The sequence below is a fragment of the Elephas maximus genome, chromosome 9, assembly GCF_024166365.1.
Source record: "Elephas maximus indicus isolate mEleMax1 chromosome 9, mEleMax1 primary haplotype, whole genome shotgun sequence".
In the NCBI taxonomy this organism is placed as follows: Eukaryota; Metazoa; Chordata; class Mammalia; order Proboscidea; family Elephantidae; genus Elephas; species Elephas maximus.
In genome coordinates, this window is record NC_064827.1 from 1685722 (window position 1) to 1705889 (window position 20168).

Sequence of the window (20168 nt, forward strand, 5' to 3'; positions counted from 1 at the left end):
CTGGAGGTCAAGCAGCACGCCAGGACTGAGGAAGACCAACCCAGCAGAGTGGAGAGAACTCCTTAAACCTTAGGCACTCAGCTGAGACACCAAAAAGACATTGCTTACACCCCAGAGTCAGACCTACCTGGACTCACCTTAACAAATCCCAAACCAAACCCCAAAAGACTCATAGGAGGGAAGTTTGGAGGATGAATTCTGACAAGTTAGAGAGTCTTGGGGAAGAGATTGAATTTTCCTCGGATCTCCCTGTTCAAAGGGTACAAAGGTTGCAACAAGTTCAAGGTGATCAGCCAGTAATTGAACTTCCTGCTGGAAACTCAAGATCATTCAGAAGCCAAGAACAGAATCCAGGGTCTCTACAATGTATCGTCTATATCTACCTGTCTGTCGGCCGGCCGGTCGGTCGGTCTATCAGCTATCTATCTATCTATATCTATCCGTCTATCTGTCTACCTATCATCTATCTGTCTGTCTGTCTGTCTATCTATCCATCTGTTTACCTGTTGTTGTTGCTAGGTGCTGTCGAGTCGGTTCTGACTCACAATGACCCTAAGTACAACAGAACGGAACACTGCCCGGTCCTGTGCCATCCTCACAACCATCATTATGCTTGAGCCCATTGTTGCAGCCGCTGTATCAGTCCACCTCCTTGAGGATCTTCCTCTCTTTCGCTGACCCTCTGTCTTACCAAGTGTGATGTCCTTCTCCCGGAACTGGTTCTTCCTAATAACGTGTCCAAAGTATATGAGATGAAGTCTTGCCATCTTTGCCTCTAGAAAACATTCTGGCTGTACTTCTTCCAAGACAGATTTGTTTGTTTTTTTTGGCAGTCTGTGATATATTCAATATTCTTTGCCAATATCATCATTCAAATGTGTCAATTCTTTGATCTTCCTCATTCATTGTCCAGCTTCATATGCATATGAGGTTATTGAAACCACCACGGCTTGGCTTTTTTTTTTTTTTAATTTTTATTGTGCTTAAGTGAAAGTTTATATATCAAGTCAGTCTGTCACACAAAAATTTATACACACCTTGCTATCTACTCCTAATTATTCTCCCCCTAATGAGACAGCACACTCCTTTGCTCCACACTCTCTTTTCGTGTCCATTTGGCCAGCTTCTTACCCCCTCTGCCCTCTCATCTCCCCTCCAGACAGGAGATGCCCACATAGTCTCATGTGTCTACTTGATTCAAGAAGCTGTCTCTTCACCAGTATCATTTTCTATCCCATTTTCCAGTCCAATCCCTGTCTGAAGAGTTGTTTTGGGAATGGTTTCTCTCTTGGGCCAACAGAAGATCTGGGGGCCATGACCACTGGGGTCCTTCTAGTCTCAGTCAAACCATTAAGTCTGGTCTTCTTATGAGAATTTCGGGTATGCATCTCACTACTCTCCTGTTCCCTCAGGGGTTCTCTGTTGTGTTCCCTGTCAGGACAGTCATAGGTTGTAGCCAAGCACCATCTAGTTCTTCTGGTCTCAGGCTGATGTAGTGTCTGGTTTATGTGGCCCTTTCTGTCTCTTGGGCTCATAATTACCTTGTGTCTTTGGTGTTCTTCATTCGCCTTTGCTCCAGGTGGGTTGAGACCAATTGTTGCGTCTTAGATGGCCGCTTGCTAGCGTTTAAGACCCCAGATGCCACTGTCCAAAGTGGAATGCGGAATGTTAATAGATTTTATTATGCCAATTGGCTTAGAAGTCCCCTGAAACCAAGGTCCCCAAACCCCCGCCCCTGCTACGCTGGCCTTCGAAGTGTTCAGTTTATTCAGGAGACTTCTTTGCTTTTGGTTTAGTCCAGTTGTGATGACCTCTCCTGTATTGTGTGTTGTCTTTCCCTTCACCCGATATAGTTCTTATCTACTATCTAATTAGTGAAAACCCCCTCCCGCCCTCCCCCCCTTAGCCCTCTCATAACCATCAAAGAATATTTTCTTCTCTATTTAAACTATTTCTCAAGTTCTTATAATTGTGATCTTATACAATATTTGTCCTTTTGCTACTGACTAATTTCACTCAGCATAATGCCTTCCAGATTCCTCCATGCTATGAAATGTTTCATGGTTTCATCATTGTTCTTCGTTGATGTGTAGTATTCCATTGTGTGACTATACCATAATTTATTTATCCATTCATCTGTTGATGGGCACCTTGGCTGCTTCCAACTTTTTGCTATTGTAAACAGTGCTGCAATGAACATGGGTGTGCACATATCCATTCGCGTAAAGGCACCTATTTCTCTAGGATATATTCCAAGGAGTGGGATTGCTGGATAGTATGGTAGTTCTATTTCTAGCTTTTTAAGGAAGTGCCAAATCAATTTCCAAATGGTTGTACCATTTTACATGCCCACCAGCAGTGTATAAGTGTTCCAGTCTCTCCACAACCTCTCCAACATTTATTATTTTGTGTTTTTTGGATAAATGTCAGTCTTGTTGGCGTGAGATGGAATCTCATTGTAGTTTTGATTTGCATTCCTCTAATGGCTAAAGATCATGAGCATTTCCTCATATATCTGTTAGTTACCTGAATGTCTTCTTTATTGACGTGTCTGTTCATATCTTTTGCTCCTTTTTTCATTGGGTTATTTGTCTTTTTGTAGTTGAGTTTTTCCAGTAGCATGCAGATTTTAGAGATCAGGCGCTGACTGGAAATGTGGTGGCTAAAAACTTTTTCGCAATCTGTAGGTAATCTTTTTAGTCTTTTGGTGAAGTCTGGATAAGCATAGGTGTTTGATTTTTAGGAGCTCCTAGTTATCTAGTTTCTTTTCTGCATCGTTAGTAATGTTTTATATACTGTTTATGCCATGTATTAGGGCTCCTAGCATTGTCCCTATTTTTTTCTTACATGATCTTTATCGTTTTAGATTTGATATTTAGGTCTTTGATCCATTTTGAGCTTGTTTTTGTGCATGGTGTGAGGTATGGGTCTTGTTTCATTTTATTGCAGATGGATATCCAGTTATGCCAGCACCATTTGTTAAAGAGGCTGTCTTCTCCCCATTTAACTGTTTTGGGGCCTTTGTCAAATATCAGCTGCTCATATGTGGATGGATTTATGTCTGGATTGTGAATTCTGTTCCATTGGTCTATGTATCTGTTGTACCAGTACCAGGCTGTTTTGACTACTGTGGCAGTATAATAGGCTCTAAAATCAGGTAGAGTGAGGCCTCCCACTTTGTTCTTCTTTTTCAGTAATGCTTTACTTACCTGGGGCCTCTTTTGCTTCCATATGAAGTTGGTGATTTGTTTCCCCATCTCATTAAAAAATGTCATAGGAATTTGGATAGGAATTGCATTGTATCTATAGATGATTTTTAGTAGAATAGACATTTTTGACTGACTGACAGACACGACTGACACGTGTCAGTCAGTTTGTCATACTGTGGGGACTTGTGCGTTGCTGTGATGCTGGAAGCTATGCCACAAGTATTCAGATACCAGCAGGGTCACCCATGGAGGACAGGTTTCAGGTGAGATTCCAGACTAAGACAGACTAGGAAGAAGGACCCGGCAGCCTACTTCTGAAAAGCAATAGCCAGTGAAAACCTTATGAATAGCAGCAGAATATTGTCTGATATAGTGCTGGGAGATGAGCCCCTCAGGTTGGAAGGCACTCAAAAGATGACTGGGGAAGAGCTGCCTCCTCAAAGTAGAGTTGACCTTAACGACGTGGATGGAGTAAAGCTTTTGGGACCTTCATTTGCTGATGTGGCATGACTCAAAATGAGAAGAAACAGCTGCAAACATCCATTATTAACCGGAACCTGGAATGTATGAAGTATGAATCCAGGAAAACTGGAAATCATCAGAAATGAAATGGAACTCATAAACATCGATATCCTAGGCATTAGTGAGCTAAAATGAACTGGTTTTGGCCATTTTGATTTGGACAATCATAGAGTCTACTATGCTGGGAATGACAACTTGAAGAGGAATGGTGTTGCGTTCATTGTCAAAAAGAACGTTTCGAGATCTATCCTGAAGTACAATGCTGTCAGTGATAGGATAATATCCATACGCCTACAAGGAAGACCAGTTAATACAACTATTATTCAAAGTTACACACCAACCACTAGGGCCATAGATGAAGAAATAGACGATTTTTATCAGGTGCTGCAGTCTGAAAGTGATCGAACTTGCAATCAAGATGCATTGATAATTACTGGCAATTTGAATGCGAAAGTTGGAAACAAAGAAGAAGGATCAGTAGTTGGAAAATATGGCCTTGGATAGAAACAATGCCAGAGATCGAATGATAGAGTTTTGCAAGACCAACGGCTTCTTCATTGCAAATACTTTCTTTCACCAACATAAACAGCGACTATACACATGGACCTCGCCAGATGGAACACACAGAAATCAAATTGACTACATCTGTGGAAAGAGATGATGGAAAAGCTCAATATCATCAGTCAGAACAAGGGCAGGGGCCGACTGTGGAACAGACCATCAATTGCTCATATGCAAGTTCAAGTTGAAACTGAAGAAAATCAGAGCAAGTCCACGAGAGCCAAAATATGACCTTGAGTATATCCCATCTGAATTTAGAGACCATCTCAAGAATAGATTTGACGCTTTGAACACTAGTGACCACAGACCAGACGAGTTGTGGAATGACATCAAGGACATCACCCATGAAGAAAGCAAGAGGTCACTGAAAAGACAGGAAAGAGAGAAAAGACCAAGGTGAATGTCAGAGGAGACTCCAAAACTTGCTCTTGAGCGTCGAGTACCTAAAGCAAAAGGAAGAATTCATGAAGTAAAAGAACTGAATAGAAGATTTCAAAGGGCCTCTCGAGAAGATGAAATAAAGTATTATAATGACATGTGCAAAGAGCTGGAGATGGAAAACCAAAAGGGAAGAACACACTCGGCGTTTATCAAGCTGAAAGAACTGAAGAAAAAATTCAAGCCTAGAGTTGCAATAGTGAGGGATTCCATGGGGAAAATATTAAATGATGCAGGAAGCATCAGAAGAAGATGGAAGGAATACACAGGGTCATTATACCAAAAAGAATTAGTCGATGTTCAACCATTTCAAGAGGCAGCATATGATCAGGAACCGATGGTACTGAAGCAAGAAGTCCAAGCTGCTCTGAAGGCATTGGTGAAAAACAAGGCTCCAGGAATTGATGGACTATCAATTGAGATGTTTCAAAAAACAGATGCAGCGCTGGAGGTGCTCACTCGTCTATGCCAGGAAATATGGAAGACAGCTTCATGTCCAACTGACTGGGAGAGATCCATATTTATGCCTATTCCCAAGAAAGGTGATCCAACTGAATGTGGAAATTATACAACAATATCATTAATATCATATGCAAGCAAAATTTTGCTGAAGATCATTCAAAAATGGCTGCAGCAGTACATTGACAGGGAACTGCCAGAAATTCAGGCCGGTTTCAGATGGGGACGTGGAACCAGGGATATCACTGCTCATGTCAGATGGGTCCTGGCCAAAAGCAGAGAATACCAGAAGGATGTTTAATTTATTGTCTATGCCAAGGCATTCGACTGTGTGGATCATAACAAATGATGGATAACATTGCAAAGAATGGGAATTCCAGAACACTTATTTGTGCTTATGAGGAACCTTTACATGGATCAAGGGGCAGTTGTTTGGACAGAACAAGGGGATACTGATTGGTTTAAAGTCAGGAAAGGTGTGCGTCAGGGTTGTATTCTTTCACCATACCTATTCAGTCTGTATGCTGAGCAAATAATCCGAGAAGCTGGACTATATGAAGAAGAACAGGGCATCAGGATTGGAGGAAGACTCATTAACAACCTGAGTTATGCAGATAACACAGCCTTGCTTGCTGAAAGTGAAGAGGACTTGAAGCACTTACTGATGAAGATCAAAGACCACAGCCTTCAGTATGGATTACACCTCAACATGAAGAAAACAAAAATCCTCACAACTGGACCAATGAGCAACATCATGATAAACGGAGAAAAGTGTGAAGTTGTCAAGGATTTCATTTTACTTGAATCCACAATCAACACCCGTTGAAGCAGCAGTCAAGAAATCAAAAGACGCATTGCATTGGGCAAATCTGCTGCAAAGGACGTCTTCAAAGTGGTGAAGAGCAAAGATGTCACCTTGAAGACTAAGGTGCTCCTGACCCAAGCCATGGTATTTTCAATCGCATGATATGCATGTGAAAGCTGGACAATGAATAAAGAAGGCTGAAGAAGAGTTGACGCCTTTGAATTGTGGTGTTGATGAAGAATATTGAATATGCCATGGACTGCCAAAAGAAGAACAAATCTATCTTGGAGAAGTACAACCAGAATGCTCCTTAGAAGCAAGGATGGCGAGACTGCATCTTACATACTTTGGACATGTTGTCAGGAGGGATCAGTCCCTGGAGAAGGACACCATGCTTGGCAGATTACAGGGTCAGTGGAAAAGAGGAAGACCCTAAATGAGGTGGATTGACACAGTGGCTGCAACAATGAGCTCAAGCATAACGACGATTGTAAGGATGGCGCAGGACCAGGCAGTGTTTCGTTCAGTCGTGCATAGGTTCGCTGTGAGTTGGAACCGACTCGACGGCACCTAACAACAACAACAGACATTGTTACCATGTTAAGTCATCCTATTCATTAGACAGGTATGTTTTTCCACTTATATTGGTCTCTTTTGGCTTCTTGCAGTTTTGGTGTCATGTAGTGTTCTATGTATAGGTCTTTTACATCTCTGGTAAGATTTATTCCAAAGTATCTTCTTGGGGGCTACGGTAAATGGTATTGATTTGGTGATTTCCTCTTCAATATTCTTTTTTGTTGGTGTAGAGGAATCCAGCTGATTTTTGTATGTTTATCTTGTATTCCGATACTCTGTTGAACTCTTCTATTAGTTTCAGAAATTTTCTTGCAGATCCCTTAGGGTTTTCTGTGTATAAGATCATGTCATCTGCAAATAGAGATACTTTTACTTCTTCTTCGCCAACCTGGATGCCCTTTATTTCTTTATCTTGCCTAATTGCTCTGGCTAGGACTTCCAGGACAATGTTGAATAAGAGTGGTGATAAAGGGCATCCTTTTCTCGTTCCTGATCTCAAGGGGAATGCTTTCAGGCTCTTTCCATTTAGGATGATGTTGGCTGTTGGCTTTGTATAAATGCCCTTCATTATGTTGAGGAATTTTCCTCCTATTCCTATTTTGCTGAGAGTTTTTATCATGAATGGGTGTTGAACTTTGTCAAATGCCTTTTCTGTATCAATTGATAAAATCATGTGATTCTTGTCTTATGGTTAATTTATATGAAGGATTACATTAATTGTTTTTCTAATGTTGAACCATCCCTGCATACCAGGTATGAATCCTACTTGGTCATGGTGAATTATTTTTTTGATATGTTGTTGAATTCTATTGGCTAGAATTTTGATGAGGATTTTTGCATCTAAGTTCATGAGGGATATTGGTTTGTAATTTTCTTTTTTTGTGGTGTTTTTACCTGGTTTTGGTATCAGGGATATGCTGGCTTCAAAGAATGAGTTTGGGAGTATTCTGTCCTTTTCCATGCTCTGAAATAACCTTCAGTAGTAGTGGTGTTAGCTCTTCTCTGAAAGTTTGGTAGAACTCTGTAGTGAAGCTGTCCAGGCCTGGGCTTTTTTTTTTGTTGGGAGTTTTTTGATTACCTTTTCAATCTCTTCTTTTTTACAGGTCTATTTAGCTGCTCTTCCTCTGTTTGTAGGGTCGCTATGAGTCGAAATCGACTTGACGGTAGTGGGTTTTTTTTTCCTTCTGTTTGTGTTAGTTTAGGTAGGTAGTGTGTTTCTAGGAATTCATCCATTTCTTCCAGATTTTCAAATTTGTTAAGAGTACAGTTTTTCATAGTAATCTGATATGATTCTTTTAATTTCAGTTGGTCTGTTGTGATATCGCCCGTCTCATTTCTTCTTCTGATTATTTACTTCCTCTCCTCTTTTTCTTTTGTCAGTTTGGCCAATGGTTTATCAATTTTCTTAATTTTTTCAAAGAATCAGGTTTTGGTCTTGTTAATTCTTTCAATTGTTTTTCTGTTTCATTTAATTCTGTTCTAGTTTTTATTATTTGCTTTCTTCTGGTGCCTGAGTGTTTCTTTTGTTGCTCTCTTTCTATTTGTTTAAGTCGTAGGGATAATTCTTTGATTTTGGGCCTTTCTTCTTTTTGGATGTGTGCTTTTGTTGATATAAATTGACCTCTGAGCACCGCTTTTGCTGTGTCCCAAAGGTTCTGATAGAAAGTGTTTTCATTCTCATTGGATTCTCTGAATTTCTTTATTCCATCCTTAATGCTTCTATAGCCGAGTCTTTTTTCAGCAGGGTATTGTTCAGTTTCCAAGTGTTTGACTTCTTTTCCCTGATTTTTCTGTTATTGATTTCTACTTTTATGGCCTTATGGTCAGAGAAGATGGTTCATAATATTTTGTTGTTTTGGATTCTGCTAAGGCTTGCTTTACAACCTAATATGTGGTCTATTCAAGAGAACGTTCCATGTGCACTAGAAAAGAAAGTATACTTGGCTGCTGTTAGTTGGAGTGTTCTGTATATGTCTATGAGGTCAAGTTGGTTGATTGTGGCATTTAGATCTTCCGTGTCTTTACTGAGCTTCTTTCTAGATGTCTTGTCCTTCACTGAAAGTGATGTGTTGAAGTCTCCTACTATTATTGTGGAGCTGTCTATCTCACTTTTCAATGCTGATAGAGTTTGTTTTATGTATCTTGTAGCCCTGTCATTGGGTGCATAAATATTTAATATGGTTATATCTTCTTGGTATATTGTCCCTTTAATCATTATATAGTGTCCTTCCTTATCCTTTATGGTGGGTTTAACTTTAAGGTCTGTTTTGTCAGAAATTAATATTGCCATTCCTTCTCTTTTTTGATTGTTGTTTGCTTGATATGTTTTTTTCCATCCTTTGAGTTTTAGTTTCTTTGTGTCTCCAAGTCTAAGGTGTGCCTTTTGTATAGATGGATTCTGTTTTTTAATCCATTCTGCTACTCTCTGTCTCTTTATTGGTGCATTTAGTCCATTGACATTCAGCGTAATTATGGATAGATATGAATTTAGTGCTATCATGTTGATGTCTTTTTTTGTGTGTTGTTGACAGTTTCTTTTTCCCACTTAATTTTTTGTGCTGAGTAGATTATCTTTATATATCGTCTTTTCCTCATATTGTTGTTGTTGATTTTGTTTCTGCTGAGTAGTTTTTTATTGTATTTTATTTTGATGTGTAGGATAGTTTGTCTCCTTTGTGGTTACCTTATTATTTACCCCTATTTTTCTAAATCTGAACCTAACTTTTATGTCTTTGTATTGCCTTGTCTTCCTCTCCATATGAAAGATCTCTGACTACATTTCTTAGTCCCTCTTTATTGTTTTAATGTTGTCTTCTTTTACATAATAATGTCGCTGTTTCCCTGTTTTGAGTGTTTTTTTATCTTGATTTATTTTTGTGATTTCCCTACCTGGGTTCACATCTGATTGCTCTGTCCAGTGTTCTAGTCTTGGGTTGATACCTTATATTATTGATTTTCTAACCAAAGAACTCCCTTTAGTATTTCTTGTAGTTTTGGTTTGCTTTTTATGAATTCCCTAAACTTGTGTTTATCTGGAAATGTCCTAATTTCACCTTCATATTTGAGAGAAAGTTTTGCTGGATATATGATTCTTGGGTGGCAATTTTTTTGCTTCAATTTTTTTTATAAGTCATCCCATTGCCTTCTTGCCTGCATGGTTTCTGCCAAGTAGTCTGAGCTTATTCTTATTGACTCTCCTTTGCAGGTAACTTTTTGTTTATCCCTAGCTGCTCTTAAAATTCTCTCCTTATCTTTGGTTTTGGCAAGTTTGATTTTAATATGTCTTGGTGACTTTCTTTTAAGATCTACCTTATGTGGAGTTCACTGAGCATCTTGGATAGATACCTTCTCATCTTTCACAATATCAGGGAAATTTTCTGCCAAAAAATCTTCAACAATTCTCTCTCCATTTTCTGTTATCCCTCCCTCTTCTGGTACTCCATTCACTCATAGGTCATTTCTCTTGATAGAGTCCCAAATGATTCTTAAGGTTTCTTCATTAAAAAAAGTTCTTTTATCTGATTTTTCTACAAATATGTTGGTGTCAAGTGCTTTATCTTCAAGTTCAGAAGTTCTGCCTTCCACCTGCTCAATTTTGCTCCTCTGGCTTTCTATTGAAGTTATCTAATTCTGTAATTTTGTTGTTAATCTTCTGAATTTGTGATTGCTGTCTCTCTATGGATTTTTCCAGTTTATTAAATTTTTCATTATGTTCTTGAATAACCTTTTTAATTTCTTCAACTGCTTCATCTGTGTGTTCCTTGGCCTGTTCTGCGTATTGCCTGATTTCCTTCCTGATGTCTTGAAGGGTTCTGTATATTAATTTTTTGTATTCTGCATCCGGTTATTCCAGGAAGGCACTTTCACCTAGATGATCCCTGGATTCTTTGTTCTGAGAGCTTGTTGAGGTGATCGTGGTCTGTTTCTTTATGTGACTTGATATTGACTGTTGTCTCTAAGCCATCTATAAGTTATTGTATCAGTTTATTTTATGTTTGCTTACTGTACCATAGCTTCTTGCTTTGTTTTGTTTCAATATGCCCAAATGGGTTGCTTGAATGAGCTAGCTTGATTATTTTCTCCTTTGGAGCTCTGACGTCCTATCCCCAGATGGCTAGAGCTATTATCAGGTATATCAGTCTTGGAGCTCATTCACTTTTCTTGTATGTATTCAGCTCAGGTGTCCAGGTAACTGCTCATCAAGTGTGTGGTACTGGCTCTGTCCTACAGTCTTAGAGGGGCAAGGGTGATTGGTGTAGGTACCAGCATCTGGTTGCAGCAGGGGGCCACACTCCAAATAGGGAAGGGAGCTGAGAATTGTCCCCCATGTGTCTCTGAGGAAAGCGTGTCCCTGTTCCCTAGAGCATACAGGTGGGTAGGTTCTGAAGATGGATCACGGGCACCCAATTGTTTTTGGCTGTAAGGACTGGGAGGCACCAGTTATCCTTGGACTCCTGTCATTGGTGGTTGGGTGACCTGAGTGGAGCCACCAGTCCTTAGGCCCCTGATGTGGGTACATGAGGACCCTGTTTAATAGGCAAAGGGGTGTCAAACAGCAAAAACCCACCTCCCCGCCACACAGCTGAAACAGTTGTAGTCTGCCAACAAGGGCCTGTTCTCCTGAAACAGGCCCACACAGGTCCATGCAGAGGGGAAAGGTACTCAAAGTCCACGGACCATTTATGCCTGGACAGGAGCCGCTTCTGTCCTGAGCTGACATATTATCTTTTCCCCCAATTGTGAATTTATTCCTTCTCCAGGGCCTGGACGATGGCAATAGGTGCTCAACAGGGCCAGGCCCAGGGAAATCAACAGCCACTGAAGCCAGCTTGGGGGCGGGGGGCGCGGTAAAATATACACAAGTACTTAGCTTTTTCTGAGAGCACCATTCTCCTCTGATTCTGGAGGTGTGAGTAGGCTGTGCGGCTGGCTGCTTCTCCCTGAGGAAACTGCGGCCGAACGCTAGTACTAGCCCGCCGCCGCCGCTGCTCCGGGAATGGTGCCTGAGAGCTCCCCACAATTCAGGTCTGGTAACTCCTCTCTGCTTCTGAACTGTCTCTTCCTCCCCCTGCCCCTCAGTTCGTTTTCTAACCTTGCCTTTGATGTTCAGGGCTCCTAGCTTGTCATAAATATTCTCGTTTCACTTGTTTTTTTTGGGTCTTTGTTGTAGGAGGGGTCACAGAAAGCGCCTGTCTAGTCTGCCATCTTGGCCCCGCCTCACAAGTACTTAGCTTTTGCCGAGAGCACTGTTATTTTCTGGTTCCGGAGGTGTAAGTAGGCTGTGTGGCTGGCTTCTTCTCCCTGAGGAAACTGCAGCTGAGTGCTACTACCAGCCCGCCGCAGCCGCTCCTGGGAATGGTGCCTGAGGCATCCCAGCGATTCAAATCTGGCAACTCCGCTCCGCTTCTGAATTGTCTCTCCTTCCCCCTGCTGCTCAGTCTGTTTTCTCACTTTGCCTTTGATGTTCAGGGCTTCTAGCTTGTCATAAATATAATCGTTTCACTTGTTTTTTTTTTGGTCTTTGTTGTAAGAGGGAATCGCTGGAAGCAGCTGGCTGTTCTGCCATCTTGGCCTTGCCTCTCTTGGCTTTGCTTTTTAACACCTTAAAGTATTCTTTTGCAGCAGATTTCCCCAATGCAATGCGTTGATTTCTTGATTGCTGCTTCCATGGGAATCGATTGTAGATCCGGCAAAACGAAATCCTCAACAACTTCAATCTTTTCTCTGTTTATCATGATGTCACTTATTGGTCCAGTTGTGAGGATTTTTGTACTCTTTACGTTGAGGTGTAATCTGTACTGAAGGCTGTAGTCCTTGATCTTAATCAGTGTTTCAAGTTCTCTTCACTTTCAGCAAACAAAGGTGGGTCAGCTGCATAATGCAGGTTGTTCATGAGTCTTCCTCCAATCCTGATGCCCCATTCTTCACATAGTCTAGTTTTTTGGGTTATTTGCTCAGCACACAAATTGAATAAGCATGGTGAAAAGCTACAACCCTGATGCATGCCTTTCCTGACTTTAAACCATGCAGTATCCCCTTGCTGTGTTTGGAGACTGCCTCTTCACAATGTTATCCATAATTTGTTATGATCCACACGGTCCAATGCTTTTGCATAGCCAATGAAGCACAGGTAAACATCTTTCTGACATTCTCTACTTTCAGCCATGATCCATCTGACATGATATCCCCATTCCACGTCCTCTTCTGAATCCGGCTTCAACTTCTGGCAGTTCCCTATTGATGTACTGCTGCAACCGCTTTTGAATGATCTTCAGCAAAATTTCACTTATGTGTGATATTAATGACGTTGTTTGATAATTTCTGCATCCTGTTGGATCACCTTTCTTTGGAATGGGCACAAATATGGACCTCTTCCAGTCGGTTGGCCAGGTAGCTGTCTTCCAAATTTCTTGACATAGATGAGTGAGCACCCCAGCGCTGCATCCATTTGTTGAAATATCTCAACTGGTATTCCGTCAATTCCTGGAGGCTTGTTTTTCTCCAATGCCTTCGGTGCAGCTTGGGCCTCTTCACTCAGTACCATCGTTCTTGATCATATGCTACCTCCTGAAATGACTGAATGTCAACCAATTCTTTTTGGTACAGTGACTCTATGTATTCCTCGCATCTTCTTTTGATGCTTCCTATGTTGTTTAGTATTTTGCCCATAGAATCCTTCAATATTGTAACTCAAGGCTTGACTTTTTTCTTCAGTTCTTTCAGCTTGAGAAATGCCAAAAGCGTTCTTCCCTTTTGGTTTTCTAATCTAACTTCAGGTTTTTGCACACGTCATTTCATTTAACTCTTTCATCATTTCTTCCTTTCACTTTAGCTACTCTACATTCAAGAGCAAATTTCAAAAGTCTCTTCTGACATTCATTTTGGTCTTTACTTTCTTTCCTGTCTTCTCAATGACCTCTTGCTTTCTTCATGTAGGATGTCCTTGATGTCATTCCATAACTCTCTGGTTTTCAGTCATTAGTGTCCAGTGTGTCAAATCTATTCTTGAGGTTGTATCTAAATTCAGGTGGGTTATACTCAAGGTCATGCTTTGGCTCTTGTGGACTTGCTCTAATTTTCTTCAACTTCAACTTGAACTTGCATATGAGCAATTGACAGTCTATTCAGCAGTTGGCTCCTGGCCTTGCTGTGACTGATGATATTGCGCATTTCCATAGTCTCTTTCCATAGATATAGTTGATTTTGTTCCTGTGTATTCCATCCGGCAAGGTTCACACGTATAGTCTCTGTTTATGTTGTTGAAAAAGATGTTTGCAATGAAGAAGTCATTGGTTTTGCAAAATTCTATCATGCAATCTCAGGCATCATTTCTATCACCACGGCCATATTTTCCAACTACCAATTCTTCTTTGTTTCCAACTTTTGTGTTTCAATCACCAGTAATTTCAGACTTCAGAACTGGTAAAAATCTTCACTTTCTTCATCTTTGGCTTTAGTGGTTGGTGCGTAAATTTGAATAATAGTATTAACTGCTCTTCCTTGAAGATGTATGGGTATTATTGTACACTGATAGCACTGTACTTCAGGATAGATCATGAAATGTTCTTTTTGATGATGAATGCAATGCCATTCCTGTTCAATTTATCATTCCTGGCATAGTAGACCGTATGATGGTCTGATTCAAAATGGCCAATACCAGTCCATTTTGCCTAGGATATTGATGTTTATGAATTCCATTTCATTTTTGGCGATTCTTATTTTCCTCCATTCATACTTCATACATTCTAGGTTCTGATTATTAATGGATGTTTGCAGCTGTTTCTTCTCATTTTGAGTCGTGCCACATCAGCAAATGAAGGTCCTGAAAGCTTGACTCCATCCATGTCGTTAAGGTTGACTCTACTTTGAGGAGGCAGCTCTTCCCCAGTCATATTTTGGGTGCCTTTCACCCTGAAAGGGTCATCTTCCTGCACTTCCTCAGACGATGTTCTGCTGCTATTCATAAAGTTTTCACTGGCTATTTTTTTTTTCAGAAACAGACCACCAGTTCGTTCTTCCTAGTCTGTCTTAGCCTGGAAGCTCAGCTGAAACCTGTCTAGCATGGGTGACCCTGCTGGTATTTGAATACTGGTGACATAGCTTCCAGAATCACAGCAACACGTAAGTTCCCACAGTATGGCAAACCGACAGACGTGTTGCGGTCTATCTACCTACCTATCTACCTATCTATCATTTATGTATTTATCTATCCATCTATCCATCTGTCCATCCGTCCATCTATCATCTATCCACCTATCCACTTGTCCACCTGTCCAACTGTCCGTCCTTCTATCTATCTATCTATCATCTGCCTACTTATCTATGTATCTCAGTGACTGACAAGGGTGGGGTCCATGTGAGGCTGAGCATGGCTCCAAGAGGGAGGATTTGTGCCAAGATGGAGCCTGAGTGCCCAGAGCTGTGTTGCTGAGTAGAATTAGCTGAGTATACACGTGTTGGTGAATGAATGACTGAATGAATAAAACCCAGAAGATGCAGGTGATGGCCACCTCACCTGGACTTCTGGGGGCCCCTGGGCTGAGCCCCATCCTCTGTCTCCCAGGTTGCAATGGGCCCTGCTGAGTCCCTGCTCCTGTCCCAGGGGACTGAGGACAGGAAGACTCAGGCCTGCAGAGAGCTCCCAAAAGGCCTTGGAGACACACCCATCCCTGTGAGGCCTGGGCCAGGAAAGTGGGAAGCAGAAGTGGGATGAGGTGGCTTGGAGCTGGGCCAGGGTGGTGGATGTGGGAAGGATAAGGTGAGGGTGGAGGAACAAGATGGACTGGCTGGCTGTGTTGGCAGTGCAGGGGTAAGACTAGCCTGCAGAGCAGCAGGTGAGAGGGCTGGGGGGCCGGGGCTGAGGGGTCAGAGGTGTCCCTTCCACCCTCGAGGCTCAGCAAAGGAAAGTGTTGGGGGCCTGGGGAAGGGAGGAGTTGGCCAGGGCTCAGGACCAGCAATCTGGACAGAGCCCCGCAGGACAGGACACAGGGATCAGCACAGCCCGTGTCCACTGAGGGCAGTCTCGCACTCCATGCCATCTGCCCTCCTGGGCTGGGTAGACAAAGACCACCACTTGGAGGCCTCCCCCCTGTGGTCACCTCATTTTCTTGCAAGAAGTAAGGCCGAGACCGTGGTCTGGCCATTAGTGTCCGCCCACAGCACAGATCCCAGAGCCATAAAAGAGGGTTCCAGGGCCTGAGGGGCCAGGTGCGCTGGCGCAGGCAGTGCAGGATGAGGGTTGTGCCTATGGTGGCTCTCCTGGTGCTGGCCTTCGTGCCCAGGGCCCAGGCCGTGTGGCTGGGAAGGCTGGACCCCAAGCACGTAATGGCCTCCTGCTGGTGCTGGTCAGTCCTGGGGGTCCAGGCTGCTCCTTTGAGTGCCATGGGCTTCAGGGGACAGGCTGGGCATCAGGAACCCCTGGGTCCTGGGGAGCATGCTGCAGCAGATACGTGGGCTTTCAGACACAGAGACAATGCCCCGAGGGGCATCCTTGCTGTGGCCTCTCGGGAAAAGGGCTTTGCAGAGGGGAAGGCCGTGAGCAGCATCGAAGGGGTCATGGTGACTCTGACCCCAGAGAACAAGTTGAAGATGCTGGCCTCTCGGAGTGGGTGAGCGGGGGAGGGGGTACTCCTCCGTTTGGCCACTTGGGCCTCGTGGCAGGTGCAGCTTGAGGATGGAGACTGCTCTGTGTCTTCCTGCCCCCGCTCAAAGGTCCGGTCTGTGGCGAAGTGGCCCTGGATCCCCACACTGCTCCACACATCCCCCCCTTCCATCTGTGCCACCAGCCCTCTGCCAGCCTTGGTGCCCTGGGTCCTGGTGAGCTGGCCTCTTGGTGGATCCCCTACCTGGGCCTCACGCTGGCACAGCAGCTGAGGACCTCGGCCAGCTGGGCCAGTTCGGTCAGTGAGAGAGGCCTCTTCCTGGTGTGAACAACCCTTCTGACCAGTCGATGGACGTTAGGTAAACGCCTAGGCAGTGGGGGTCACTGGTTCTTTCTGAAAATAAACCCCCAAGAGGGTGGTCACAGGGGCACTTTGTCAAGTGGCCTTCTGGGGTGTCAAGCTTAGGTGCTGCTGGCCTGAGGGGCGAGTGTGTACACGTGGACATTGCAAACCCACATGGTTGGTGGGAGGGTGGGAGGGGTGGTGCCTGGGGGTATGCTGGTGGGGGCATGCAGCTGGGGGTCACGTAGGGAGGTGTCACTTCCTTTTCCGTGTTCCTTGGCTTGTAGCCACATCACCCCAAAGTCTGCTTTGGCTGTCACATGGTGTCTTTGCTCTCTGGATTCCTGTGTCCCTGTGTCCTTGTGTCTCTATTTCCCTGTGTCCCTGTGTCTGTGTCTCTGTGTACCTCTGTCTCTGTGTCCTTCCATCCCTGGGTCTCTGTGTCTCTGTGTCTGTGTCCCTGTGTCTGTGTCTCTGTGTCCCTGTGCCCCTGTGTCTCTGTGTCCCTCTGCCTCTGTGACCCTATGTCCCTGTGTCTCTGTGTCCCTCTGTCTTTGTGTCTCTGTGTCACTGTGTCCCTGCATCCTTCTGTCCCTGTGTCCCTGTGTCTCTGTGTCCTTGTGTTCCTGTGTCTATGTGTCTCTTTGTCCTTGTGTCCCTCTGTCTCTGTGTCCCTGAGTCCCTGTGTCCCTGTGTCTCTGTGTCCCCATGTCCCTGTGTCTCTGGGTCCCTGTCCCTGTGTCCCTGTGTCTCTGTGTCCCTATGTTCCCGTGTCCCCATGTCCCCATGTTGCCGTGTCCCAGTGTCCCTGTGTCCTTGTGTCTCTGTGTCTCTCATCTTTTTTAGGACACCACTCACCTGGGATTAGAACCCGCCCTACTCCAATGTGACCTCATGCTGACAATGCCATCTAGTGACTCACAGAGACCCTCTAGGACAGAGTAGAACTTCCCATAGGGCTTCCAAGGCTGTAATCTTTATGGAAGCAGACTGCCACACATTTCTCCCATGGAGAAGCTGTGGGTTTGGACCACCGGCCTTTCAGTTAGCAGCTGAGCATTTAACCGCTGTGCCACCAGGGCTCCTTAATGGCACCTGCAAAGATCCTATTTCCAAGGAAGTTTACATTCATGGTACCGGGGCTAAGACTTCCACATACCTTTGTTCAGGACACAGTTCACCTGTTACCCGCCCTCTCCTCTTTCTCTCATTTCTCCTCAGTTCCCTGTTCAGAAGCTTTCCCCTGAAACCTAGCTGCAAACCCTAAGCATTGTTGTTCAGTGCAGGTGAGCCTGGGGACTGGCTTCCAGCACCCTATGGAACAGCGTGCTGTTGGGATCTATAGGGGTCTCACTGGCTAATTTTCAGAAGTAGATTGCCAGGCCTTTCTTCTGAGTCTGTCTTAGTCTGGAAGCTCTGCTGAAACCTGTCCACCATGGGTGACCCTGCTGATATTTGAAATACCCTTGACACAGCTCCCAGCAACACAGCAACACACAAGCCACCACAGTGACAGACAGATTGACAGAGGGGAGTGCTTCTTTACATAGGTCCTGGGAAATAGCTCCCTGGAGTGGGGGGAGAGGGAGCTGATCTGCACTTCAAAGGGGCCCTCTGGGCCAGCCATCTCCCCAGACAGGTTCCATCTGGCCGAGAACGGGATTTCTGAGTAACAGGGGTAAGAGGAAAAGCAGGACTCCCCTGAACTCCCTGGCTGGGAGGACTCTGAGTGGCAGGACTCCGTCTCCCCTTGCCCAGGTCCTGAGTCTGATCCTGAGCCGACCACAGGCCCTTCCTCCTCCAGGCTGGATGGGTGTATCCTGACCTCTATGGAGTTGTGGAAGCAAAGTCCTGGATGGGTGTTTGAGAATCCCTGTAAGTGCAAGGCCAGGGCCTTCTCTGGGGCAGGCTGGCCCCCCAGGCCCCGGTCCCACGAGGTGTCCCCAGGCACCCTGTCGGCAGGGCCAGTGCAGCAGTGAGGGGTGAGTTGGGGTGGGCTGCCTCCACCCCGAGGAAGTTCAAGAACCTGACTTTGCAGAGGTTTGGTGCCTGTCCTGAGGGTGGAGTGTCCCTGGGCAGGGTGCCCAGCTCCAAGCCACAAGGAGCCAGGTTCTGGCCTTGCCCTGGCACCCCTGGAGGCTGAGGTGTCTCCTCATCACTGTGTGGAGGGCCAGGGCCCTAACAGGGGCTGCCTGTTCCCCATGGGGACAGGCATTTGCCAGTCTGTCTGTTTGTCCATCCATACCCCACAGTCTGAGCAGCCACTGAGTGCTGGCCTTGGTTGGGGTCAGGGACCAGAGGCCAGTCCCGCCGGGGCTTTTGGTTGGCTGGGGACCTCCTGAGGTCCAGCCAAGCTGAGGCCCACCCCCGAGGTGCACTTGGTTTCAGCCCTGGGTGTCCTGGAGTACAGAGTGCTGAGTATCAACTTCAAGGACTATGCCATTGTCTTTACCCAGCTGGAGTTTGGGGATGAGGCCTTCAACACTGTAGAGCTATACAGTGAGAAACTGATGGGCAGGCTGAGGGGACCACTGGGGCCTAGCCCTGAGGGCCCACTTGTGCACTCCAGGCCCAGGACCCCAACCCAAAGACAGGCACAGGGCCATGCCACTGTGAGTGTGGCAGGGCTGAGGGGGTCTTCAACTGGTCACCCACCCCTGGCCAAAGTGAGCTGTGGACTGAGCCTGCTGACAGGGGGGCCTGGCAGGGGCCCATAAGTGCTGGGTAGAAGGGCCGAAGCCTGTCCCAGGGGCTGGGAGGTGCGGGGATCCTGCTGGTCCTCACAGCCTGTCTCTTCCTCTTCCAGTCACCTGTGCACACAAGGTCCTGCAGGTAAGCCACCTCCCAGGCATTGGCCCCAGGCTCCAGTGCGGCAGGAGGAACCACCTATGACTGGGTCCAGTGTGTGGCTGTGAGCTGGGGGGCAAACCCGGGGCTCCGATGCTCCTCTTGGTTTGCAGTGAGTGCTGTGGCCACCCCCACAGTGTCCTCAACGTGGCCAAAGAGGCCGGCCAGGGTGCCAGAGGCTGGGCTGGCTACTCCCACAGACTCTCTCACTGGATCAGAATAAAACGATTCCAAGCCCTCACCAAGGCCTTTCCACTGTGTGTCGGGCAGGGCCCAGGCCAAAGGCATGTGAAGGGCAGACAGGTGCCCGACAGGGTGTCCCCTTCTGGGACTCTCTGGTGAGCCCCAGTGAGAAGAATGTGAGGGGTCATTGGGGGCAGGACCTCAGGTCCCGTGAGGTCAGCATCACAGCAGTTGCAGGACAGGATGGCTCACCTGCACACTTGTCCTGATCCCTGTGGTCTGGTGACAGCTGCACTCAGGCCTGGCTGGGCGTGGCGGGCTGGGCCAGGAGGGCAGAGCAGCGGCCTGATGTGGGTGGTGGTCAGCCTGGTGGGAGGAAGGCCCCATGGGACAGGATGGGCATGGTTTGGGCTCTGGGCTGAAAAAGCTGGCACCACAGCGTCCAGGCATTGCCCAGCGCTCGGGGGCAGCAGGTCGGTTTTCATCCAGCCAGGTGTGGCTGAGATGGCACTCCCAACTTGCCAAGACCTGGCTCTCTCTGTGTGGGGGGTGCTTGCTGCTGTGGTACTGGCAGTCTTGGTGGGCGGGGTGCCCGGCTTGGGTTGCCATTCCTGGCTCCTGCCT

General features: G+C 45.6%; 1 protein-coding gene across 1 annotated transcript; it reads left to right on the forward strand.

The window, feature by feature from the left end:
- Window positions 1-15801: 15801 nt before the first annotated feature.
- LCN6 (lipocalin 6) lies at window positions 15802-19893 on the forward strand. Its single transcript, XM_049896470.1, has 6 exons — window positions 15802-15908; window positions 16053-16178; window positions 18319-18389; window positions 18903-19013; window positions 19321-19346; window positions 19834-19893. The coding sequence occupies exons 1-6, from the start codon at window positions 15802-15804 to the stop codon at window positions 19891-19893; spliced, it is 501 nt and encodes a 166-aa protein (XP_049752427.1).
- Window positions 19894-20168: the final 275 nt, after the last annotated feature.

Coding starts and splice junctions, on each gene's coding strand:
- LCN6 (XM_049896470.1), top strand. CDS start 15,802: ATGAGGGTTGTGCCTATGGTGGCTCTCCTGGTGCTGGCCTTCGTGCCC. Junction 18,390..18,902: donor ATGGGTGTTTGAGAATCCCT/GTAAGTGCAAGG, acceptor ACTTGGTTTCAG/CCCTGGGTGTCCTGGAGTAC. Junction 19,014..19,320: donor CAACACTGTAGAGCTATACA/GTGAGAAACTGA, acceptor TTCCTCTTCCAG/TCACCTGTGCACACAAGGTC.